The following is a 27636-nucleotide window of genomic DNA, read 5'->3' as shown; positions in this document are numbered from 1 at the left end:
CATGCTGGATATGGACAGCAGCCTCAGTTCATAAACATACTCCAAACAAATCATAAGGAATGTCACCTCTTTTAAGCTTCTATTTCTTTATAAGAAAAAAAACCATTTTTTAGGGTTACATAAGAAGGCAATAAAATAATAATGAGAAAGCACAGAGCCTGGCATATACTACATGTTCAATACGGGACAGAATGCAAGCAGGGGCAATAACAAATTTGGTGGTCACAGAACACCAAGCAGAAGTTCGGTAGTCATAGAATAAGATGTGGAAACTCGGGGAAGGAAGTGATTACTTCTGATCTAGGCCACACCTAGACTTTTGGAGAAAGTGATACAAATAGCATTTTGCCAGGTAACAAAAACGTACGCAGTGGCACATTGAAAGTGAGGCCAAGGACTGTGCACTGCAGAGCATGCAAACAAATCACTCCAGTGTTCTAGAGAATAAGATAGTGGGTGCACCACACGTAGTACAGGCAGGGCATGTCAAATTCAGAATAAAGGATCTAAAGGGAGGTCATTATATGCTTCTCTTCTCCCTATCTCATCTATGCCATTTCTTAGCCCACTTAATATAAGACCTGCCCTCGCCATAATGCTCAGGCATATAAGAACTCTCAGACCTACAACGACTTCCTCGCACCTTTGCCTTCTACTCTATAACTGGCCATGTCTCTCTTCTGTTCCTGTTAAAGGGAGGTCCACTGATGCTTTCCCCAAAAGTTAGGCGACAAAATAACAATGCCCCTAGTAAGCTGACAAAGGGAAACATTGAAAACATAAATAAGGAAGCCAACATACGGCTCCTCCTGTTCCTATGAAGAGCGATTCTCTTCCGGATCCCATTCCCAAGCCCTGCAATCACTAAAGAAGGATGAGTCAAAGAAAACCAGTTCCACCAAGTGCTTGATTAATTGCAAAGATGCAGTCTCCTTCAAGGGCACTGAAACATCATGATGTCCTATAGAGATTAGTACAGCACCAAAGGCTTCATTTATTGTTTTTCCAGAGCAGCTTTCTGAGGGTCTCACTGTTGCACTTTCTGAGGAAAAGGATACCCGAAGATCCACAGCTGCAGCTTAGCCACGCATGCGGAAGCCTGATGCATCCTACCACCCAGCCTAGGTGTCCGGTCATGTTACACAAGCTAGACATCTGAACTAGGCTTCTGGCATCAGACCCAAAATACTAATGAAGTGTTTACTGGGAGTGGGAGAGGACTGGGAAGAAAAGCGGATGACTGGACTGTAACACAGAGCTCGCATGCAATATTGTTAAAACAAACGTTCATATCATCCAAGAAGCAACTGGAAACATCATGGAGAGGGTAAGATGCTAATAATTTTTTAAATGGTGGGACAGAGACAGAAAACAAAGAGGAGCTAAATCTTTCACTGCCTCTTCTCTATTAGCTCCTAGAAGTCTAACATTCTTCAGTTTTTTAATTTTAAGTTATTGTTTCTTAAATTTGAATGAGCTGCTAACACTCATTGGTATAAATATGCAAACTTTTCAACCAAACAGTAGGGTACCATTTACACTGACCCTAAGGCTTCGTGTGTGTGTATACACACAAATACACACTAGAGCTGGAGCTCAGATAGACCTTCAAATGCTACTTGATGTAAACTGAATGCATTGTTATTAAAACCCCCAAAACTAGGCTTCACTCAAATTTGTCTGTGAGCGTCAGCAAATGCAGATCTCACAGAACTCTCTAGACAACTTTATGCTTCAGCAGCCTAAGGGAAGAAAAACAGCCAGAGGAGGTAAAACAATTCCATGAACTTCATTAGGTTTACTTGGTGTAAGTTTCTGATTGGACTACTGCTTGGCAGCATTTGCAGACATTTGTCTAAGGGCAAGAGGGAGGGACCATTGTCTGGTAGGTACAACCTTACAAGAGAATGAGCTGGAGGTGGAAGATAATGCAGTAGAAAGGCACTGAGCTGTGACTGAAGAGGTCAGATTTCTAGTTCGGGTTCTAACCCTATTTCACTATGTAACCATAACCATATAGTCCAAAAAAGTCTTTTTCCTAAAAGAAGGGGTTGGTCTAGACCATTTCCGGGGTCTCCTTTACTTTTAGTAACCTATAAACTATGATAACCACACTGTGAATTCAGAAACTACCTTTTTCTGACACAATATTTTACTATAAATCACCTATATAACATTGAACTTTCCTACTCCAAGTACCCACCTCTGAAATCCCAGCACTTACCCTCACTTCCAGGTTGCTTGTATGGGTTGTACTTAGGTTTTGGAGCAACTACTGGTGCAAACTTTTTGGGTGGCTGTTGTGTAGACACTGAAATGCTGGGGTTTCCAAAGGAATGGGTGGTCTCCATCCGTGCAGGCACATGGCCGAGAGGCTCACCAGTGCTTTTGGGTGGCAGCCAAGATGGGTGAGACATGGTTGGAATCTGCGATTAAAAAGAAACAAACATTGTTTGTATAGAAGCACGAAAATGGAGAAAATACACCTCACTTCATTGCTATTTTATCTTAATCCATACTAAACGAATCTTGATAAAGCTCTCTGGAAAGAAGGATGAAAGAAAATGGAAGAAGGAAAAATGAAGAGGCAGAGGAATCGCCAGCAGGAAGAGGAGGAGGAAGAGGAGGAAGGGGAGGAAAAGGAGAAAGAGAAAAAGAGAAAGAGGAGGAGGAAGGGGAAGGAGGAGAAGGAAGAGAACACTCCCCCAAACTTGAATATCTCCCTTCCAATAGTGACCTATTTTAGTACCCAGCACTCTTGGGAAACAGATATGAATAAGAAATGCTTCGTAACTTGAAGGAGGTTCTATAGTAGGAAGGTGGAAAAGAGCTTCAATTTTATTAATAATCTACTAAAGTAATTATCTCACCAATTAAATGGTTATACCTAAATGAAGTGCTAAGTTACCTAAGTGAGGTTAAAAACAAGTGTGGCAGAGATGCAGAAAAGGATAGGCTCACTTCTTGGTGGGGGCAGAATTAACAAGATTTTATTGATGAGGTGATAATACAGACTGGGTTTGAGTGCTGAGTAGGGTTTGAGCCTGAAAAACGTTAGCAAAATTATACAGGCAGAAAAGTTCACAGCACTCAGGTTTAGTGTTCTTGGAGAGGGAATAACAGAAAGTACCAAGCAAAAGAACTAAAAGCTGGGTTGAAACCAAAGCACAGACAGCTTAGCAGCCACACTTGAGTTTAAATTTATTCTTCAGGCATTAAGGAACCACTGAAAGTTTATTTTGGAAACAGGGGCTTAACAGATACATAGCAGGACACTTTTAAATGACCCATCCACAGGAGCAGCTCTGGTCTCCACCAAGGGGCATGTGGAAAAGGGGAGGAGGGGCACACAGGTTGCCACAATGTCTGGGATAGTTATTAGAATTTAGAGCCAGAGGACAGAATATTCAACACACGTAATGCAAAGGTCAGCCCTTAACAACAATGAAATGCCCATGAACATCTATGCTGAGCTGATACCATATTGGATCTTCGTGAAGAGCTTAGTTAAAGTAGGAGGGGAACAATCAGATCAGCCCAGCCCAGCCCAGCCCAGCCCAGCCCAGCCCAGCCCAGATGCTGCTATGATCAGATTGCATATACTATTTGAAGAAAGGAAATGTCTTCTCTGTCAGCATAAGCCAATCACCTCTCCAGTCAGCCCGCCTGCTGGGGATGAGCCTCGCAGGCTGCTGCTGAGGAGGGCTCTCCAAGCCTGATTGCAAGAGCTCTCCAGCACAGGGACACCCGGAAGGCACCCTGCACCAGCCCCCAGCCCCAAAGCCACCTACTAATTTATTAATTGAACTGAATTAATTAAGAGGGCTACATGATTACCTCCAGATGTCTGTAAAGACAAAGAGCATCAGAACACAAAAAAATCAAAGGCCTCAGTACATGGCATAGTAATAGAGAGACAGGGTGGAGGGGAGAGCTGGGAAACAGTGTGCCTGGGTATCAACATCAGTCCACACCACCAACAAGTGGCATGACTTTGAAGAGCATCTCCTCTAGAGCCTCAGATCATTTCACTCTCTCAGAGAACTCAGCCAAACATAGTGGCTCACACCTCTAATCCCAGCACTTTGGAGGCCAAGGCTGAAGGATCACTTGAGGCCAGGAGTTCAAGATCAGCTTAGACAATAGAGTGAGACTCTGTCTCTATAAAAAAATTTAAAAATTAGCTTGATGTGGTGGTGCACACCTATTGTTCTAGCTATTCAGGAGGCTGAGGTTGGAGGATCACTTGAGTCTGGGAGACAGAGGCTGCAGTAAGCTGTGATTGAACCACTGTACTCCAGCCTGGGTGACAGAAGGAGACCTTGTCTCAAAAAACAAACAAACCTCTGTCTTCCTTAGCTCTCAGAATTTTTATGGCAACCAATGAGATGATATCAAAGTACTTTGTATAGTACAAAGTGCTATGCAAAGTGAGAAAAAAGGACGCCTCTATTCTTACAGAAAGTCAATGGCAATTTTGTGACCATCTTGCTTGGAAGAACAGCTTGATGTGCAGTTTTCTTAAAAGAAGAGGATGACATGAATCAATGACAAAGACTCTAAACTGGGAATCAGGATACATGCTATTGAAGCCAGTGATGGTACTGGCTTTTCACTCTGGTTACAGGATCTTTCTTTTCTTTTCCTTCACCTGTACCTTTCACATATTCATATGTATACACAAATACATACATGAATATATATATACACACACACACACACACATACACACACAAAGATACACATATGCTTACTAAACTGTGAGTTCCTTAAAAGGGCAAGTACCATATTTTACACATTTATAAACTACCATTAAGGACCAGCACAAAACCAATATAGAAAAACAACCAATGAATGTGTGTTTTACTCATGGTTCTTAAATTTAGCTGCACATTTGGAATAACTTGAGATGATTTTTTTTTCTAAATACCAAAACCAAACCCATCTCACAGGGTTGAGAGATGCCAATTTTGGTTTTGCTTTTGCTTTTAATTGAGGTTTGGTCTTCTACTAAATTGGGATAAAAGTGATAAAAGTGACTGGTTTGCTTTCAGTATGACTAAAGTGAATGTAAGTGTGAAATAAAAGGGATCAAGTAAAGGTTTGAAACTTTTAATGCACTGTGCACATTTGTAGTATAAGTTTTAATTATAATACTGTCCTTGGAAGGTCTCTGTAAATCTAAGGTAATTTTATAATGAAAGGTTTTAAAATTGGTTAATATAGGATGCAGTAGTTTCTTAAGCAAAGATTCACATTTTCGCAGCAATCTCAAGTTACTGACTTTATCATCTTGGCTTTTCAGACACAGCATAAAGAAATAGGCAGTTTCTGGGAGAGTATAAATAAAATTTAAGCATCATACGCAATGGTTCCACAGTCATTTCAGTTATGCCCAGCGTCATAAATTACCCGGACACTTCCCTCCATGAAGTGAATGAAGAAGCACCTCCTGCTGCTCCTCCTGAGAGGCCCATGTTCTGACTAATCATATGTTTACAGATGACCTTTTCAGCATCTTCTCTTGCCATTCTTCTACGTGTCAGCAGTGACCCAGTGACACCATTCCCAGGATTTATAATAAACTTTCATGATTCTGAACCCTTGCTCATGCTGTGTTCACTATCAACAATGCCATTTCCCTCTCTTCACTTTCTACCTCTCTTAGCCCTACATTTTTATATTGTCCCAGCTCAAATGTCTCTAACTCTGTGAACATTTCTCTAACTCTTCCAAAGAAGAGTAGCTTAATTCCTTTTTCTGGGCTCTTTAGTACTTTCTGCATACTTATTACTGTCCACAAGGAAGTTATTTAATTCACCTGCCTACATGTCTCAACATGTTAGAAACTCCATGTAGCCTCACTATACTGGCATGATCCCTAGGCAAGAAGCCCTTACACAAATATCTTACACAGAAATGGGTGAATGAATGAACATTACTCTTTCTTAGTTATTCATATCTTTCTAGAATTGCTAAAGCATTCACTAACACAATCATCTCTTTTTTCTTCCTTTAATTTGGTGATGTAATAGAGCATGCTGATAGATTTCCAGATACTGAACCATCTTTGCATTTGTGGAATAAATCCTATCTAGTCACAACTGCAGTGTCCTCTTTAGCAACCACTCAAACAATCATCTCATTTTTCCTCCCTTAATTTGATGATGTAATAAAATATGTTGATAAAGTTCCAGATATTGAACCATCTTTGCATTCCCAGAATAAATTCTTTGTTACAGTTGTGTTTTGATATATTAACAAATAAACTATGCTATTTTTATAATTTGTGTACATATATTCATAAGAAAGACCATTTTACTGCATTTTCTCTGCTTTTTTTACTTATCATAATTAGGTTTTGATAGGAGGGTTTTCTCCAACCTCCTCTACTGTCTAGGTTATTTAATAACTACATTGGAATTATCTGATTTTTAAAGGTTTATAAAAATTAAGCATAAAGTCATCTAAATCTATCTTCATTTAACAGACATTAATCAGATTTCCAGTAATGTCTATGATAGAAGTACCAGTTTTCTATTTTTCTGAGGTCATTTTGCATTACTTTTCTGCCAGAAATTCACCATTTTTTTTGTAGGTTTTATCTCTGCTATCTCTTAACCAAGCTACTACATGTCTAAAAATGACTTCCAACTTTCTGTGCATCAATTTAGATCATAAACATACTTTCCATTAGTCCTTAAAGGCAAATCTTGCACTATATCCTACAGTTCAAGTTATATATCCTTATAATACCATTCCACAGCATGTACATACTCTGTCATACATTCATCACATGGTACTCTGCCTGTCTCCTTGCCTGTATCCCAAACTAAACTCTCAAATCCTTAAGAGTAGAAATACTTCTCATTTATAATCCCAGAGCCTACACATGATAGGCACTCAATAAAAATGTCTGTTAATTTAATTAATGAATGAATTTACTTGCCTGGCACTGGAGCTATAGATGAATCAGATTCTTATTCTTTACTCAAAGAGCTCAAAGCCTATTTAAGGAAGAAATATTTATAAACGTGAAAAGAGAAAGAGAGTAACACAGAAAGCACATGAAAAACGTTGGGGGACGTCAGAAAAGCTAGCATAAGCTTGGCAGAGGTAGCCTTCAACCAGGACTTTGAAAGCTGAGTGAATCAAAGAAAATCGGAGTAACAAGGGCAAAGATTAGAAATAATAATGTGAGCTCAGGTATGAAGCAAGACATTTCTGTAAGACAGGGATCAGACCAGTGGTACCAAATGAGGGATTCAGGGAGAATAGTTAAGGGAAAGTTTTAAAAGAGAACATGAGTCCTGCCTTTTAAAGGTCTTATATAAAGATAAGAAGCTAGAGATTTTATCCTTGAACAGGAAGATAACAAGAGTGAAAACTCTAGGTAGTAAAAATTAAATCATGTAGGACGGATCCAAGGGAAATGATACATCCAATAGTGTAGACATAGGTTCCCTGTGGCCCCAGTTCTAGTCTCAGCTATAGCAGTGTGACCTTTAACGATAGATGATACTCATTTGCAGAATGAATACCTGTAAAGTCCCAGTCAGCTCTAATATTCTAGAGTGCTTTCTTCCTCTAAAATCTTACATACAGCCCTTCATTTCGATAAATGGGTTTGATGAAACTTCACAAGTTTAATGAACGGATGAACTAGCACATATCATTGGGGTTTCCCGGCATCTCAGAGAGACCCGTGTCAACACAAAGATAAGCAGTGGTGAGAACTGGGGATGCTGGACCGAGATTTACCCTGCTCTTACTTCCTCTGGTTCTAGATAGCCTTCATAATCATCATGAAAGCAAGAAGTGAAAGGGAAGATTTCCAGAGAGGCTCTGAAAATACACAAACATCAGCAGCAGACAGGAAAGCAAGAACAATGGCCCTCCTCTAAGCAAGATGCCTACTGCTGAAGGGAGCTGCTTCCTCAGTGTTGCTCTTTCAGAAACCATGAAATGCAAAGCATAAGAAGAACCTAAGAGGTTTCACTTATCAACTCCTCTGCTCCTCTTCTGTCTTTTCCCCCAGCTGTCCTAAGAAGATGAGAGACTGACAATAAATAACAAGTGTTTATTGAAGGCTTATTATATGTCAAGCAGTTTTCAATGGCCACACAGTCATCCTGACTACCATATGAGGTAGCATTATCGTTACCCACATCTAGCCAATCAAGGAAGTAAGACTGCAAGAGGTTGAATAACTTGCTCAAGGATATACAGCTAGTGAATAGCAAAGCTGAAGGTTGGACACAGATCTTTCACTCCAAATCTCTGGTCTTCACTGCTGTACTACCTCCCTATGCGGAGAAGAAAGGAAAACACCATAATCCAAAGGAAATCAGCACTTAACAGTATTTTTTGCTCTTATTTCCATTCCAGCTCTTGAATTCTACTTGCCATAATGTCTTCCCTTTTCTGTACCCTCAAACCTAATCATAATAAGCCACAGGACCACAAAGTGATGAAGAAAATAGTCAACAGACCAAAAAAAAAAAAAAAAAAAATCAAGGCACAACACAACATAATTAACTACAATAGGCTATATGATGACCAGGACCCAGTCCTTATAGGTGGGAAAACTTTAGGGCCATCGATAAACTGACAATGAATACTAACAAAGCTACTAAGCCTCTCTCGGGATACCAGGTGAATGCTAAGTCACTGTCATCCACAAAAACAGAACTAAGTAGTGTTCAGTCATATTTTCCTTTTGTCTTTTTTTTCTGCAAATCAATATTCTACTCTTCTAAAAAAGATTTATATAGATCACCAAAAGTGAAAAACAAACAACCGTTACATCGTATAATCTAGCATCCAGTGCAATAAGCTTACAGTAGTGTTTATCAGAACAGTCTGCACACTAACCTCACATGGGGATCTGTATGCATATAGTCTGATTCAAGAGCTGAGAATAACTGACTTAGAGCATTTCTATTAAAACGATGTTGTATCAGTCCCTGCATCTTCGTGGCAACTAACTCAAGGCCCAGCTCTTGGTCGGTGTGCACTGAATAAATGAATAGCATCAGGAAAGGGACACACACTAACGCCACAGAACTGAGACTATTTGACGTAAACATCAGAAGTAGCTGATGGCAGACTAACGTTTAGCATTCACGTCCCTTAGCAACATTTTCTTCATTTAAACAAGCAGTTACAATTTAAATAACACTCTCCTATAACTTCGGAGGTATTTTTTTTTTAAACATTCTCTTTATACAAAAGTCAGTACCTTCCTGGAATTTCAAAACTGCTTTGCTAATCATCCATTAAACTGGTACAATGTGGTTCCCCCTCTGGGCTATACTGTCTCCATTATTGCCCACACCTCAGTATTTAGTGGAAAGATGCCTGATCTTCACAACTCAGACCCAGTTTTCAGCCTTAGCTCTGCCATGAGCCTATTGTGTAACTTCTGCTATCTCTGAAATCGTGTGTCCTTCTCGAAAAATGTGGTGATGGAATTAGATGGTACAAATGACAACTCTGCTCACAAACTCTTATGAGTCTGTGAAAAATCTTGACTGTACAACTAGCCAATGCCAAGTAAAGCAGAGAGATTCGATATCTTCCGTAATTCTCCTCTTTGCTCATCAGTGAGGAAGCAGTCCCCTTTCTCTCTTTTTCTATCACCCGTTTCCCTGACTCTTCTATCCTCCCCATTGAAAGAGAGATTATTGGGTTGATCTCAGACATCAACGAGGTATCAATCAAGATGTATGATGCCAAAGTAAATAAGTATTTAGGCAAACCTTTTCCAAACGGTGTAAGTCTCTACCAGTGTAACTGCGAAGCAGATATGCTGTGGCATGTGGTGGAAGCGTGGGAAGACAGCGTTGAAGAATAAGGCAGGCTGAAAATTACACACAATTGTTAGTTGAACAGCAAATATATTTACTCTTCCTCTGAATTATCAGGTCAGATACAGCCAGAAGGGCAAAGCAGGATCTACCATGGGCTGAAAATGTCAATGTATTCACTCAACTTCTTCTTACAGACAGCTTTGGCCCAGCACTGGCTAAGTGCCCCACTCTCTGCATGGACAGCTGGCATTGCTCAGAAGAGGTAACGAGAGAACAACGCTACAGAAATGCCAAACCTTTATATAGGCTATCTGAGAGACATTTGGAAAAACTGGAAAAGGCACTAGACTTAGATGCAGAGGACTTGGGTGTAGTTTCTATGTAGCTCAGTCACTAATTGGGTCTATGACTGTAGTTCCTAACCTCTTTGGACCTCAGGGACCCTTCCTATCTATACACTAAAGATTAGATATCCACTACCATTCCCTCTAACTCTCAGGTTTCCATGACTCCCCCACAAGTCCACAAGTTCAAGGAGCTGAGGTTTCTTACAAAACTATGTTTTAACTCCTATGAGACAAGGGAATATAGAGTGAGGGAAGATAGGGTTGGAATCAACACATTAAATGCCCATCTGCCTTGCACAGAGCACCAGAAAAAAATAAATTAACACTAATGGTGCACTCCTTGTTCTTGGCAACGCTGCAGGTGACAAGAAAAACTCAGCTGCATTTCAGGATCCAAATGAACGACAAAGCAGCAAGAGAGAGAAGCGTCGGGTCTAGACAAGTAAACATTGTCTCAGAAAAAGAAGTGAGACAGGGCCAGGCGCAGTGGCTCACACCTATAATCCCAGCACTTTGGGAGGCTGAGGCGGGCGGATCCCAGGTCAGGAGTTCAAGACCAGCCTGGCCAATATGGTGAAACCCCGTCTCAACTAAAAATACAAAAATTTGCAGGGCACAGTGGCCTGTACCTATAGTCCCAGCTACTCGGGAGGCTGAAGCATGAGAATTGCTTAAACGCAGAGGTTGCAGTGAGGCAAGATCCTGCCACTGCACTCCAGCCTGGGCGACAGGGCGAGACTCTGTCTCAAAAAAAAAAAAGAAGTGAGACAGAACAGAACAGTGACATGCCTCCACGCACTGCACTTTCACTTCAGATTCAGAATGGCACTCGAAAAGGAAACACTCAACCCTGACGGGGAAACAACAGCACTAAAAGATCAGGACTCTCAGGAGAGAACGGAACAAATACTGAGTAACTGGCCTTTTGTTTGCCACAGTTTCTATTGACAATAGTCAGGACAGACTACTTAAGAGCCAGAAGGTCATGGACAGCCCCAGCTAGGGGAAATCTTAGGAACTAATTTACTTTTCTAATTTGAGTATTCAAAAACCAAGATTTAGAAAAGCTGGAGAGACTTATCCAATGTAATAGATCAGCTAGAACATATCAGAGGCTGCGTTTAAACCCAAATGTTCTGCCTCCAAAGAGCATCTGCAGTGGGAAAGTTTCATTAAACAATCTTATAACTCTATTGATCGCTAGATAGTAACTAGATGGGGTAGGTAAAAGGCAATGGAATTGGGCACAGGAGTCAAAATTTCTCCGCCAAGAAACTTCACAACCTGAAGAGTAGCACAGAAGATACACGGCCCCAACCCTTGCATTCCAGGTCACATTTGATAACAATTATTCCACGCGGCAAAGTCACCAAGAAAATGTGAATTCTCTCTGGACCTCAGTTTCTGCGGATCTAAAATAATAAGCAACTAATGATGATCTTCACAATCTCTTCCCACAACATTTTATGTTCTACAACAGTATGACTAGTCTGTGGAGTGTGCTGTGCTTGCAGAAATGGGCCTTTTAGCAGGTCTCTTCTAAGTCGTTTATTCTAATAGACTGCTTTTCTGTACAAGGCCAGGAGAAAACAGGCAACAATAGCCTGTACCTCTTTGAGTTCAGTAAATCTACTTCTAGAAGTGAAAATCTGGATTTGTAAAGGTGACATGCTAAATACCTAATTCATAAAGATTCTGCCCCTCACCCAGGAGGAAACAGTGACAATAGGAAAAATCACCAGTATGCTCTCTAATGAGACCTAGCAATCTCCTTAATGGTTACCTAGCATCTTCTATTTCTAAACCTACCAATAACTGGGTAAGTCTGCAAGTTAATTGCTGCTCACTTAGCTGTGTTTCCCTGACAGCTTGTTCAGACTTGTATTAAAACACATAAACACTTCATTTTAGTTATCCATTTTCAAGTCTGTCATGCCCATTAGTCAGGCTATGAAATGAGGATGTTCTAATTACTTTAATTTTTTAATGATTTTGTTTGTATTTTTCTGTTATTGAAAATTCATTTTGATATCTCAATAAAATAAGATTTTAAAGCAATTTTAGTTATAACTTGAAAAAGTAGAAAGTCTTAATTTTTTCTTCAATGAATATGGGTCTACTATTGATGAATGTTAAGACATATTTGCTTATGGCTGTGAAGCAATGTTTATTCAGACCACATAATGTGCTAACAGCAATGACAGCAACAAGATGGAGAATCGTCGATTACACAATACTTCAGCCTTTTGAACATCATATTGTTCACAAAATTGTCAACTGTGCTGCTTGTATCTATATCAGAACTGCTGTAAATTAGCTTAGAGCTTTGGAATTGGGTTTGAACATTATAATTTATTTGCTTTTATTATCATTATTGCTATTTTGAAACAGGGTCTCACTCTGTGGCCCGAGCTGTAGTGCCTTGACACCATCATGACTCACTGTAGCCTGCAACTCCTGGACTAAAGTAATTCTCCCACCTCAGCCTCTCCAAAGTAGCTGGAACTACAGGTGTGCCACCACATCTGCTATTTTTAAAAATTTTTTTTTGTAAAGACAGGGTCTCACTATGTTGCCCAGGCTAGTCTTGAACTCCTGAGCTCAAGCGGTCCTCTCACCTTGGCCTCCCAAAGTGCTGAGATTATAGGCATGAGTAACCACACCTGGCCTATAATTTAAATTAATACTACTGAATTTGTATTGTATTGTCATCGTAAATTAAAGTTCCCAGTTTTATTGCTGATTCTCTAATTATATATCATCTTAAGTATCTGTTAAGAAAAAGCTCAGCTGGGAGCAGTGACTCACACATATAATCCAAGCACTTTGGGAGACCTGGATCACTTGAGGCCTGGAGTTCGAGATCAGCCTGGGCAATATAACAAGATGTGTCTCTGGAAATTTTTTTTAATTAAAAAAATATTAGCTGGGCGTGGTGGCTCATCCCTCAAATCCCAGCTATTCGGGAGGCTGAAGAGGAAGGATCACTTGAGACCAGGAGTTCAAGGTTACAGTGAGCCACGATCATGCCACTGCACTCCAACCTGGGCAACAGAACAAGACTCTGTCTCTAAATAAGTTTTTAAAGATCAACTTTACTCTAAAACAAAATATAAGGATATTGCTGAATTCAAATTTTTAAAAACATAAATAATAGAAAAATAAAGTGGTACCAGGTATATAAATTATCAACCTTCAAGGACCATGAGATACAGTTTTAGAAAACAAAGAAATCCAACTTCATGCATTATGTACTCTGAACTATAATTTTTATTTAACACCAACTCTAAGAGCCTAGAGAAATTATTTCTCAGTATTTGAAATGGTATGAAAAATAGGCAAGCTTCTCACTAGAATGTGTTATAAATTCAAATTATGTAAGAGAGGCTAGTTTTGCAATTTCACATTTAATAGCAAAACAATTGGAACCATTTTCAACTAGGGACCTTTTTCTTAAGTCATTTTGGATGTTGTTCCACTTTTATTTCAAGATTTTGAAACAGAGACAAAATCTGGTTAAGCATTAACCAATAGCAACAGAGTAAAAATGAACCAGGCTATTTCAAATTAGTTTCAGAATCACATTAGTGGACATTTTCCCTTTTAAGTTTCTCTTGAAGAGAGAACTGTTGTAGTAGCTTCTGTATTTTTATCAATTATCGATCACTGAGTAAATATATAAAATAAAATGCATGAAAAATATACTTAGTTGCCTAATATTCTGGGGAAATACACACACACACACACACACACACACACACACACACACACACACACACAGACTTTAGATCTTTTTAAGGAAGTAGCAAAGGACCCAACATTCACCAATACAAAAGTTTAACATCCTTGAAGGGTGAAATTGTTAATGAAGACATTTCATCTAATGTGGAGCTCAAGATGAAGCTTAACCACCATCTGTGAGTTCACTTGTACATGTCCAATGACAAGCAACTATTATAAGACAGTCCCTTCCATGACAGAAAAGTTATGACTGCTAGAAAGTTTTCTGCAGCTGAATCCTGTATTCCAATAAGTACCACTTATTGGTCCTACCTGTGCCCTCTAGCATCACAAAACCTTTAATACACAGCAGCCCTTTATGCATTTCAGGTAATTTGCTTGTTTCCTACTCAGTTTACATCTTTATGTGTTTCAACTTTGATCAGTCCAGTTCTTCCCTTTTTTAAACGGTAGCCTAACAACTTTACAACATATTCAATATAAATTGTTAAGTCCCAAACCAGTAGCTTTCAAACTTTTCCTTAGCAAAATAAATGGTTTCTTCATGCCAAATCATAAACAAAATCCCATGTATAAATAGACAAAGATTAATAAAACCATTACAGGGGCATTTAAATTGTCATACTTAAGCAGAACATACTTTAATTTGGGGGAAGCATAAAATGCATTTTTGCCCTCGGATCCCCAGTATGCTATGAGCCAGACTGGAAACCCACTGCTCTAAAATATTACAATACTGTGAGTGAAGAAAAAACAAAACTCGTATCTTCTTTATCTATATTTTCCTAGTGCTTAATACAGAATCTATCCCATGATCAGAGCTCAGCAAATGATTATTATACAAAAGAGAAAGCGAACTGAAACACATGAAAATACTAAGACTTAAGCTCTGGTTTTGAATCATCTTAATTCACATTTCAAACACTATTCTTGAAGGCCCTTTATAATTAGGATGACCACACATCTCCAATTTATACCTGCCATTTTGGTGTAGTTATTAACAGTGCCCCTTTGCAAAAGTGTTCCAGTTTTGATGATAACTCATATAGTCACTTACTTTAAACACTATGATAATGAGGTTTGGGTCATTTAGTCCAAGTGAATCCTAAATACAGTGAAGTCCTCTCCCAGAAGTTCCATATGGCTAAAGCCCTCCCATACTTTTGAGTTTATTACTGCAGTTGAGAAGAGGGCATAGCAATTAGCAATTGGAAGTAGAGGGCTTTGGGGGCTTCCCTGATTTAGGAGCATGTGATTCTAAGAAGAAAAGAATGTACTAAAATGATTTTGCAGGAGAAAAGCAAGTTACAGCAGAAATCTAGCAGAAACTATTATCAATTAACCCATTCACTCAGCCTCTTTTTCCTGAAGCAAAAAATGTCGCACACAAAAAAAGGCAGATTATTTACTTCAATTATATCTTTACCAACTGACCCCGCTCCCAACAAGATCATCAGTGATTTTATAATATCTACTGGGTTATAAGTACTAGAAGGACAATATGTTGCCTGATTCTTAATTTGGAGGAGGAAAAAAAGTGTCCAAAACATATCCAAATGTATTCACTAGGGTACAATGTAAAGGTGGAGGCAATTACTAACATTATTTCACATTTCCAAATAGGGGTTACACAAGAGTTGTGGGAAAAATCAGAAGAATTCAGTACAGGACCAACATTTTGGAATGTTTCAGGGTGTTCCTTTTATTGCCTATTAATTCCAAATGCAGTTGCCTTGTGTCTGGATGGGTTCTGTTACTGCTGTGGCCTCCCATCTAGTCCAGCACCACCTCCTCCTTCAATCACAGTTGCCTTATAAATGCATCTCAACATCTGGCCAGGATGGTCCCTGTTGCTCATGACGCTTGTTTTGCGAATTTCTTTTACCTATTTTGCCTGTTTATTGTCAAGACAATTTAGAATTTTTTGGTTAAAATTCAAGAATTGACCTGCGAGTTGTAATAACTGATTGCATGAAATGTAGAGGAAAACAACTACTTAACAACCTCTGTTTCCATTTAGGAACAAGTCTATTTAGTTTATCATACATAAACCATTTTGCACTAATTCCCATTGCAAAATTTGTATTTGGCTGGTGAGGAGGGAAGTGGGGTCAAAATCATGCAGCAAGAGAGCAACAGGATTGAAAGTTAGCCACGTTTTTAAAGACAGAACTCGCCCCAGTCATGGTAGGCACTGTTATGTTATAATATTGCATGTCTCCCTGTAGTACTTTCCAAGATGTTTGAAACCAAAACAGTTTAGATACTCTCCCAGCTCAGGGTCTTCCCTCCTTATGACATTTTTCTGATAAACAGGAATTCCCCCTTAGGGATTCCCTAAAGTAAAACTGCTGCATTCCATTCTGTTATATAATTAACTACACTGACAAGCAGAGATGTAATAGAATATAATTGTTACTATGGCTTCAACTTAGTATCTACTACACACAAAGCCTTATGGAAAACATGCCTGAAATGTGAAAACCGTAATCCTTACTGTGGTGGATATGGTGGACACTCAAACTTCCTGTATTGCAGAGGCTGTCTTGCAGGTAAGACTTGATACCAAAAGAAATTCTGCCAAAATATATGTAATTGGCTTGATATTTGAAAGGCAAAAGTAAGACGGAAGGCATGTTTCTGCTGTTTGCCCTGTTTTCTGTTAGAAGAATGGTCACACAGACATGGGATTTTTCAGCATCCACATTCTCATGTTGAGTCTTCAGCTTGGTGGCTGTCAAAAAGCAGCTGTGACAAAAAGAGTAAGTAGCTGGACTCCAAGTCTCAGGGTCCAGCTACCACCTTCTGACTACGGTTTTTGATCTCTGTTTCACAAGTTTAGTGAGGTGTTATTGAACTCAGTAGTTAGTTCCGTGGTGGCGTCACTATTTTCCTCTTTCTCTGTTGTAGAAAGTGGAGTAATTGTGTGTAGTTTTGCGATTCATTTCTGGAGACAGCCCCGACCCTGCTCCATGCAGTCCTTCTAACTACTTCTCTGCAACACCCTGCATTAAGTACCTTCCACTTATCGCAGCCCTGTTTACAATAGCAAAGACCTGGAACCAACCCAAATGCCCATCAATGATAGACTGGATGAAGAAAATGTGGCACATATACACCATGGAATACCATGCAGCCATAAAAAATGATGAGTTCATGTCCTTTTTAGGGACTTGGATGAATCTGGAAACCATCATTCTCAGCAAACTGACACAAGAACAGAAAGCCAAACACCGTATGTTCTCACTCATAGTGGGGGTGTTGAACAATGAGAACAAGTGGACTCAGGGAGAGGAGCATCACACACTGGGGGCAGTTGCAGGGGGTAGCGGAGAGACAGCAGGGAGTGGGGAGGGAGGGGGGTAGGGAGGGATAACATGGGGAGAAATGCCAGATATAGTATGCACCTAGAGTTAAATAAATAAATTTTAAAAATAGGCCAGGCACGGTGGCTCACGCCTGTAATCCCAGCACTTTGGGAGGCCGAGGCGGGTGGATCATGAGGTCAAGAGATCGAAATCATCCTGGTCAACATGGTGAAACCCCGTCTCTGCTAAAAATACAAAAAATTAGCTGGGCACGGTGGCGCGTGCCTGTAATCCCAGCTACTCAGGAGGCTGAGGCAGGAGAATTGCCTGAACCCAGGAGGCGGAGGTTGCGGTGAGCCGAGATCGCGCCATTGCACTCCAGCCTGGGTAACAAGAGCGAAACTCTGTCTCAAAAAATAAATAAATAAATAAATATTAAAAATATATCTAAAGTGGTTTGTTTCCTCTAGTGAACCCTGACTGAAACTCCCTCAAGACCCTTACAATTTAGTTGCCGATGGACAATAATGACATTTTATCAACAAGAGACAGGTTCAAATTCATCGTGCAAAATCCCAAGTGCCTATGCAAAGCACTAGGATCGCCTCTAGAAGAGCCGTGCACAGAGCACACCCAGCACCGCCCCTCTCGGAGCCCCGAGTCCAGGGAGAAGAGGCCTGCTACAACTCCAGCAGTACTGAGTGATAGGGAGGAAGCCAGCAGAAAGACGAATCTAGTCTAATAGCATGCTAGCCTCAGCTCTGTCACTAACCAGCCATGTTTTCTAACCGAGGGGGCTAGATGAATGAAAGTCCCTTTCTCTCCAACATTCCACACCTCCACAGATGAGTCTGTGTACTCATGAGGGAATTTACTTGGATTTAAGTCCTAACAAGATTTCCTAAATTTTCAGTTCCCTAAATCTGAAGGTCAGAACACAAAGGTCACGTAACACACATGCCTGATAGAGTTTAAAAGGGAACAGGAATCGATGACCCCTAAATATTCTGTGGCAGCCCAGAACTAGAAAGCTTCAAGGAGAAAAATCCAAAATCGTGGTTGCCGTGCTTGTTAAGAATAGCAGAGAACAAACAACATCTCCAGGGTCTCTCTCTTCTTGGAAAATTTCTGCCTCCATGTCTGACAAGAAGGAAGAGTATTTATACATACTGGCTTCTCCTAAAGTACTCAGACCAATAGGTATAGTAAAAGAAATATTAGGCAAATGTAGTAATGTTTAGATCTCTCAAGAAAAGCCACTAATTTCCTTATGTCTCAGACAAGAAAATCTTTGAAACTCATAACCGAGAAGGACGTTTTGTAGACAGAAAGAAAAACAGCAAGACCTAGTAAAACGTCTAAACCCAGTTCTGGCACCTGCTCTAGCAGTGACTGCAGGCCAGGCTTCCAGGCCCCACTAAGCCTTCATTTCCTCACCTGTAAAATGGAGACAACAATCCCGCCTGGCTTACCCCATGGGTGTTTATGCTGATCAAGTGAAACACTAAATGTAAGAGCATTTTGTCAACAGCAGAATGATATGCATATGAAGGAAGATTATTAATAAAGGAATTTCAAAGGAAAGCTATAAATGGTACTTTTAAGCCCAGGCAGCGAAAGAAAAAGTAAATATAGCAGCGATTTTACAATTTTATGATCTAGGGGAAGAAATGGTGAGCAGAATTGTGACAAACAATGGTGTCCAAAAGAGAAGAGAAACCAGCTCGGCTCTGTCATAATTGTCTCAGTTCCTGTACCACACACAACAATGGAAAGATTGCAGGGAGGGGCAGGAGCAGGCCTGCGACTGTGGTACACCAAGGACACGGAGATGCAGCTCCAAGCAAAGGATGCTTCTACCTTCCTGATAGTAACCATAATAATCTCATACTGTGGGTCCTCTAAGGATCTGAAAGTGGCTTCTGCAAGTGACTTCACCAGTTTCTCAGTTTTGTCTCCTGGAAGGAACACAACTGGACAGAGTGAGGCCAAACTCCAGGTTTGCTCAGCCGGATGAACAAAAATGCAAAGGCAGGTCTCACCCACAGCTGGATTTCAGGACCCAAAGCGCATAGGCAGGTTCAGACAGGATTCAGACAACAACTCACTCAGATGTCTTTCTTTAGTTTTTATTTTTATTTATTTATTTCTTGAGACAGAATCCCATTCTGTTGCCCAGACTAGAATGCAGCGGCACGATCTTGCCTCACTGCAACCTCCTCCTCCCGGGTTCAAGCAATACTCCTGTCTCAGCCTCCTGAGTAGTCAGGATTATAGGTGACTGCCACCACGCCTGGTTAATTTTTGTATTTTTAGTAGAGATGGGGTTTCGCCATGTGACCTCAGGTCATCCGCCCGCCTCGGCCTCCCATTGCTGGGATTACAGGCGTGAGCCACCACGCCCAGACTCAGATTTCTAAGAGACCATGAAGGGAGACTAAGCAATAGGCCAAGCAGAGCCAAAACTGCTCAGAACTCAGCGAGGCAAAGTGTCCTCCATCCTCAATCTACCAGCAAGCGGCCAGGTTAGCAGACAAGCAAGAGATGAAGCAAAAGTCAAGCCTCAGGCCCGTGGGCACGAAGGCACAGGAGGGGTTCTAGTTCTGAAGCAAAACCGTGACTATTAGTCTCTAATGGGCTGGAGCTATCACAAAGCTCTCCAGGGCATTGGGATAAGTGACAGAGAGAAGAAATAAGTGAGATAAATTAACCCTACCTATAATTCACATAAAAAGAGACCTCAGTGGCATACAAACATACCAAACACACACATCCCTTCAATAACAGGGAAATATAAATTAAAACAGATACGAAAGCCAGGCACGGTGGCTCATACCTGTAATCTCAGCACTTTGGGAGGCCGAGGCAGCTGGATCATGAGGTCAGACATTCAAGACCAGCCTGGCCAACATGGTGAAACCTCGTCTCTACTAAAAATACCAAAAACATAGTTGGGCATGATGATTCACACCTGTAATCCCAGCTACTCAGGAGGCTGAGGCAGGAGAATCACTTGAACCCAGGAGGCGGAGGTTGCAGTGAGCTGAGATCGTGCCACTGCACTACAGCCTGGGTGACAAAAAAAAAAAAAAAAAGCCATGAAACACTTTTTCACACAGTTTGACAAAAAAAATTGAGAGATTCATAAAATTCACCATGGGGCAGGGTATGTCAGGAAGTTAACCCATACAATATTATGATTCTTCTTATAAACAGACATATTCTCTATTTATTTATGAGACATATTATATCTTGTCTATTGATGCTTTTGCACTACAAAGAGTTGAGGACCTGTGACAGAGACCATCTGGTCCACAAAGCCTAAAATATTTACTATTTGGCCCTTTACAGAAAAAGTTTGAGGACCTCAGCTGTAAACTTAAAAAGTTACTGCTTTCAGTTACTACAGATATAACAAATTTCTTTTTCATCTGAAGCCTTTTGCTAGTTTTATTTTTTTAACATGACCATTAATTTATATCAGGGTTTATTGTGTTACATATGCATGACGTAAGATTTTTATTAACTCTGATCAATTATCCCAATGCCATGAGAATAATCCTTCCTTTTTGGAATGTTTCAAGGTGGTTCTTTCATTGCCTCTTAATCCCGTGTGTAGTTGCCTTGTGTCCGGGTGGGTTCTGTTACTGCTGTGGCCTCCCATCTAGTCCAGCACCACCTCCTCCTTCAATCGGGGTTGCCTAATAAATGTGCCTCAGCATCTGGCCAGGATGGTCTCTGTTGCTCATGATGCTTGTTTTGCAAATTTCTTTTACCTGTTTTGCCTATTTATTATCAAAACAATTTAGAATTGTTTGGTTAAAATTCAAGAATAATTGACCTGCGAGTTGTACTGTGATTGCATGAGATGTAGGGGAAAACAACCACTTAACAACCTCTGTGTTTTCATTTAGGAATAAGGCATAGACCTCCGTCTATTCAATAGTCCTTCATGTAACTCAAAAATGTTCTAGAACCATTTTCAAGACATGCAGAATTCTCACTAAAATGTTTCCTCTTTGATTTGCTGTGAATTGGATCCTAAAGATTGGAAAGTACTCATCTTCAAATACAATAAAAAGAAAAAGAACTGGAAACGAGGCATGTGGAAACATACCTCACTTTATAAATAACCAGAGATATGCTAATACGAAAAAACAACATATTTAATGCTAGCATGATGGGGGAGATACTGACTCACTCAAGCATTCCTACTAAAGCTAAAAAAAAAAAAAAATCCTTTTCACAAAACAAGGCATCAATAGATGTGAATAACCATAAAAATATTAACCTCTGACCTGAGTACAGACATCATTTATAAGATTATTGAAAAACTAAGCTATATTTATGCATAAATGTTAATCACGGCAAAATTTTAAAATAATGAAACAATTAAGATGTGGCATAATCAATGAAATATTAGTTATTAAAATTATAATAATTCAAGAATATGCAGTGATATGGAAAATGCTTAATGTATGATGTCAAGAGATACACAGCATGATGGGTAATTTATGCTAATAACTAAAGAGTAGAAAGGAAAACGCAAACATGATTGTGACAGATTGTACTTGTATCTGGGTAGTAGATTTATGGGTGACAGTTTTACAGTCTACATGTTCTGAACTTGATATAATGTTGCAACTTTACTTGTACAAGTTTAAGAAGAAGGGACAAATTCTTAAGTGCCTTCCAGATACAAGATTTGTAATTTCTTTGTTGTTAAAGGCAGGAAAATAAGACTCAACAATAAAAAAAGACATTTCTGAAGGCCCACAGAGCAAGTCGCAGGCAGAACTGGGATTAGAACCCAGGTCTCTAGACTTAAGATAGCATATTCTTTTATATACAGCATTTTGTATCCTTATTTTTCTTAAGGCAAACCAACTCTGGGGTCATTATAATGTCTTTGTATGTTATACATAAGCAGTTGAAAACAGTAATATTCAATCACTCTCTAAGACAACAACTGCTTTGAAAATCCTACAAAATGCTTTGATGTGCTACAGTTTGAATTAAACTTCTCTTCTGAATATGGCTATTCAACAGAGTAGCGGGCATCAAAGTATGGACTTCCTCACAATCAAATGCTCAGTTAAACATTCATTTAATATAAAGGTAAAGCTGGCTTTGAATGTTTACTTTAGAACCTAAAAAGTCTCAACTTGCATTATTATCACTCTTGGGGAAAAATTCATACAACATTCAGAAGCTAGTAAGAATTATTTCCTTGACTTTTCTCACTGCAGTCTGACAACCGATTTGGGCAGAAGAGGTTTATATACCTGCATACACGATGGATAACCACAATTAGTTTCTAACATTCTGTAATGCCTAAAGATAATATTGGGAGCTCACATCTATTTCAATGTAATGTGAATTTTGAGGGGTTGTAATTAGGTCCCAGTGGAGGTAATATTTAGAAACGAACAAGGTAAAAGAAATCATCTAATAAAAGAAAGTCAAGAATATATGGCTAATAAGGCAGAGAGATTATGTGTGTGTGTGCACGTGTGTGTGTGTGTGCGCGCGCACGTGCAAGCTATGATTTAAGTGCTGTCTATTGAAGGTACACTTTCCAAGAGACTGAGCAACCACTTCCAGCAATTGGTGAGATCATTTTCTATTTCCTGATATGCTGCAGAACTTTCTTCCTAATTCCTTGGGTTTTCTCAATGTTGAAATACACATCAATCATTTCTCATACCTTTTTTTGTTCACCTATTGAAAAAAGAATAAATCCTTCATTCCCTTGTGATATTATTCAAATCATGATAAAATTAAAATGGTGGGATTAGGAGTCGGAGTGAGGCAGAAGCCAGGTAAAATTTGAAATACAAAAGAATTATCTCAGCAGAGATAATTTTGAGGTTAAATGCATAAAGAAAGAAGAGTGTATTAGAAACTTCATGAGAGCCCCCACTCAGGTTAATCTTTTCTTCTCACATATTCCTAATGCATACTTTATTGGAAAGGTCTCAGCCTAGCTAGTGTTAGAATCGTCCTGTTAAAACATCTGTATCTTCTACCAGATGCACAAACAGCTCCTTAGACAGAAACTACACCTTTATCGTCTTTTCCGGTCATAAAGCATCTTCAACACCTGGTAAAGAGTTAGATTAAACACTTGCTTCTTTGTAGAGCAAAACAGTGAAGTCTGCAAAGATATGCAGCTAATTTTATTTTAGATGGCTTTCTATACACAAGTATGGAAACCTAAGTACAGTCCTCATTCTCTTTATTTATTTGTTTGTGACATTTTAATAGTGTCTGTACCTTATGCACGTTCAGAAAGCACAGCAAGTCTTTCCACTTTGTGGCCATACTTAGCCCAGTAAACCCTCAGGGTCCATCCACCACCAGCAAAGGCCCTTCCCCTCTCAGCTCTGTCATGAGGAAGGAACATTGAATCCTCTCTTCCCCTCCACCCCTGCACGCTTACTCAATCATCCAACAAGTCCTGTGTAAATACAAACAGAACTGAAATATCTGCCTTAAAAGAGATTTTGTAAAGGTTATAAGTATCTCTGGTCCAAGGTAAAAAGTGAAATGTTAAATAAAGAAGCTACAGCTAATGCACTATGGGAAGGTGAGGAGTTCATGGGAAAGAAATCAGTTCTCACTTGAGATGGACAGATGAAAAGAAATCAGGGAGTTACATTTCAGCGAGGCAATAAAGGATGTACTGTATAAAATAAGTAAGCAACTACACCCCTAAAGAAAGCAGGGGTAGGTGTGTGTGGACATCCCAGAAAGAGGCAAAGACTTGGCAAGAAAGGCTGGGTACTGGTCTGTATCCTTTTATTTCTCCAACGCCATCTCATTTGACCCGCAGGGTAAACATGGCGGAGGAGAGCAGCCAGATGTATGATGTAGGACATGCCTCTATCTCTCTGGCCCTTCAAATGCATCATAGAAAGGACCCTGGGACTTCTGAATTATTTTATTCCAAATGCCTAGACAACTGAAGATGGTTCGAGTCCCTTAGTAAATACCTACATCATCAGGGCTGTCTATCTGCCAAGTGATATTGTGCCCATTATAAGCCATATATATATATACTATATATATGTCTATAAGCCACATATATATATATATATATATATATATGTGGTGTGTACATATGTATGGAGATCTATACACACACACACACACACACACACACACGCACATACATACATATACTACCATAACTAAAAAGGCAAACAGACTTGGAAAAAAAAATGTTTGGAACACATAGGTCAGGCAGAGAGTTAATAAATATCTTAGATTCCAAATAAAGAGAAAAGGCATAAACTCAATAAATTAAATGAGCAAGGGCACAAACTTATAGTTCATAAAACACATAAACTTAGTCAAAGGCACATGGAACAAAATATTTCTAATGGTCAGAGATTATGAGAATTAAAACAATGGAGTACCATTTTGAACATGTTGGCTATTCTATCAGCAAGAACTAAACAGAAAATAAACCACGGTTACCTCTTCCCAAAGAGAGAAACGTGTAAAACAAATGTGGTCTGATAAATGAGAACATTTGCTGCTGCTGGTATAAATGATTAACTCTCTTTGGAAATGACATGCTGGTAATTATTTCAAGAGCTAAAATGTAAATGCTATTTGACCCAAACATCCCACTCTTGAGATGCTGTCTTAAGTATAAATCTAGTGAAAATAAAAGGATAATAATATACAATAAATTCTAGAGTAAACTGGAATATTGAAATTTTAAAATAATGTTAAGTGAAACAAGTAAATTATTCTGTACATATTATAATTGAAACATTCTCAAAATATATTCATAGTTGAGCAAGGACTGGCTGAAAGGGAAGAAGGAAAAGTGAGGAGAGGTCCAGAAATTGAGAATCTGAACAGTGTTCTTATTTACTCTTTTTGAAATTCTTTTGAAAATTTACATAATTGTCATTTTAATTTTAAGATTTGTATGTAATTGAAAGTATTAAAGAAACTATAAATACATCCATATATAGTATACATCTTTTAGATGAAATGTGTTCCTATCTGTGGCATACCATGCAGAGCAAGAAAGAAGAAAGCAAGAGAAAATTAAGAACAATTTTCTCTTAATAACAGCAGCAAAAATCAATTAAAATTAACTATACATGTCCATAGTGTCTATATTCAGCACAATGAAAGAAACATACTAAATTTTGCACTAATACACAGCAAAAAGAGTCTATGCCTGGTGTCATTCCTGATTATGTCTAGGAACAAATGTACCACAACAGGATAAAAAAGAGAAGCCAATTTGAGCTAGAATGAAATGGAATGGGACCCAAAAATAGAATCCTCATAAATTTTTAATATGTAACCAACGTCAGTAATTTCATCCTAAATTCTTAAAAATATAATAAAGGCAAAAATTTGAGGCTAACACCAGTATGTGTTAGTGCAAAGCACTGAATAGGCATTGTTCATAAACCAGCACCCAGGCTGACTTGAACCAAATGTAAGAGTAACCCTCTCTTGGCCTAAGTTTTCTATGAGGCTGTTGGATCCTATGTCCCTACGGGGCTTTAAGAGTCAGCAGACACACTAGGTTATCATCGCTGGGACAGAGTAAGAACATCAGGAGACATTCACCTTAGATGGTGGAAGGAGGTCACAGGTTACAGAGGATAAGATACAAGAGAGGGAACCAGGAGAGTCAGAGAATGAGCTCTTTAAGGAGACATTAACATCCCACTAATTTCTAGGAAAACAACATTTTTCAAAAAAAAATTCTGTAACAAAATGATAAACAATAAGAAAAAGGTGAAGAAATGAAACCATAATTAGCCTGTACATTTATATGTCAATACACATAGCACTGTTTTAGGTATGGAGGATGGTTAAAAAGAAAAGTGTCCAAAGGAGTTTAGAGTTGACCCAGAGAGTGGGAAAAAACAAACAAGCATCATAATTACTACATGCAAATGTGGAAAAAAGTATTTGTTTTGTTTTAAAAGACTCTTTTTAAAGAGCTTTCACATCCATTATTCATAGTCAAAAAGTGAACACCAATTCTGTGAGATAGGGCAGACATTATTATTAACCTCATTTTATTAACTTAGAATTTGATGCTGAAAAAAAAATCAATCAACGAACCACACAAAGAGCAAACAACAAAGCCTAGATTCAATGCACAGGTCTACTGATCTCTAGACCAATCTCATTTCCACTGTACTGTGTCCTTTTCCTTCCAGCTTTAGTAAGTGCAAGAGACCTGGGCAAACACACAATTAAGAGACAAAAGTAGACTTACAGGAGTTCAGAGACCAATGTCTATGGCCTATATTAGGAATGATTAAAAGGGAGTATCTGGGCAAATGGGATATGAACTGGGTGCCGAACTGTAGAAGGAATGGAGAAAGCAGGGTTTTTCTTCTCTATCTTCAAACGCTGGCTGAGCATGGTGCCTTATGCCTGTAATCCCACCATACACACATGTATATATATATATATATATATATATATATATATATATATATATGCACACACACGCACGCACGCACACAGAGAGAGAGAGAGAGAGAGAGAGACAGAGAGAGACAGTTCCTTAGTCTTGATCTTCCTTCTAAACTCCAGCTTTAACTATAAGGCAATTCGTTTGCAAAGCTCTCCAAAGTGAAAACCTCAAACAACTCTCATCCTAACCCCTACCGATATAAAAGTGAAGCTTCCTTCAGTATTTCATATTTCAATGAATGACACGATCCAGGCCCCCACATCAGAAAGTGGGCGCCTACTCCTTTGTGCCAGCATAAAGCACTGATTTCAGGTAATTTGCTTCCCGCAATCTTGTTTCATGTGTGGCATTTCCATTGAGAACCTTCTATGGTACAGAGATGCTGGCCACGGAGGAGCTGGACAGTCCATTTTAGCAACATGAAATCATGCAATTACCAATAATTCAACCTAATCCAGTCATTTCAGTGAGGTAAATGCTCAGTAATGCTTTCTGAAAAAAGAAAGGAAAAGGAGGAAGAAAGGAGAGCAGAAGAGGAAAGGAGAGAAGAGGATAAGAAGGAGAAAAGAGAAAAGATGAAAATCAATGGCAGAAGCGAAGGTCAAAAGGAGCATTTTTAATTAAATTTAGAAATTATGTGTTAAAGCCTCATAATCTGACTTTGGGCCTGTTTGCTTAGTGTCACATATTAACAGCTACACGTCTTTAATCAAAGGACCATCTTAGACACGTTTCATTTCTTTCTGGGCCTCTACTACCCATTTATTAAAGGAGAATTAATCCACTCCAGAGTCTATAGAAGGTAAACTACAGTAGTGCAAAACAAGCATGGAGGTTGAAAATGCAGAAGAATGAAGACCATAGGCTTTGGGGTCAGAGTGCAGCGTCTGAATCTATGTTCTGTCACCTACTAGCTCTGTGACCTTGGGCAAGTCAGCTTAACTGCTACATGATTCAGT

General features: G+C 39.2%; 1 protein-coding gene across 6 annotated transcripts in view; it reads right to left on the bottom strand.

Moving 5' to 3' along the window:
• The window catches only part of LPP (LIM domain containing preferred translocation partner in lipoma), a 725954-nt gene that overhangs the window by 471339 nt on the left and 226979 nt on the right, over positions 1–27636 (bottom strand). For all 6 annotated transcript variants that reach the window (XM_012470875.3, XM_064366916.1, XM_021668859.2 and 3 more), the window contains one exon: positions 2225–2426. In XM_012470875.3, the coding sequence (XP_012326298.2) occupies positions 2225–2417 (193 nt within the window). In that variant the 5' untranslated portion in view covers positions 2418–2426. The remainder of the gene's footprint in view (positions 1–2224; positions 2427–27636) is intronic.

Source organism: Aotus nancymaae, unplaced genomic scaffold, assembly GCF_030222135.1.
Source record: "Aotus nancymaae isolate 86718 unplaced genomic scaffold, 86718_ANA_hifiasm-v0.15.2.pri h1tg000067l, whole genome shotgun sequence".
Taxonomy (NCBI): domain Eukaryota; kingdom Metazoa; phylum Chordata; class Mammalia; order Primates; family Aotidae; genus Aotus; species Aotus nancymaae.
The sequence above is the reverse complement of the archived record's forward strand: the minus strand, read 5'-3'. Positions and strand labels throughout refer to the sequence as shown.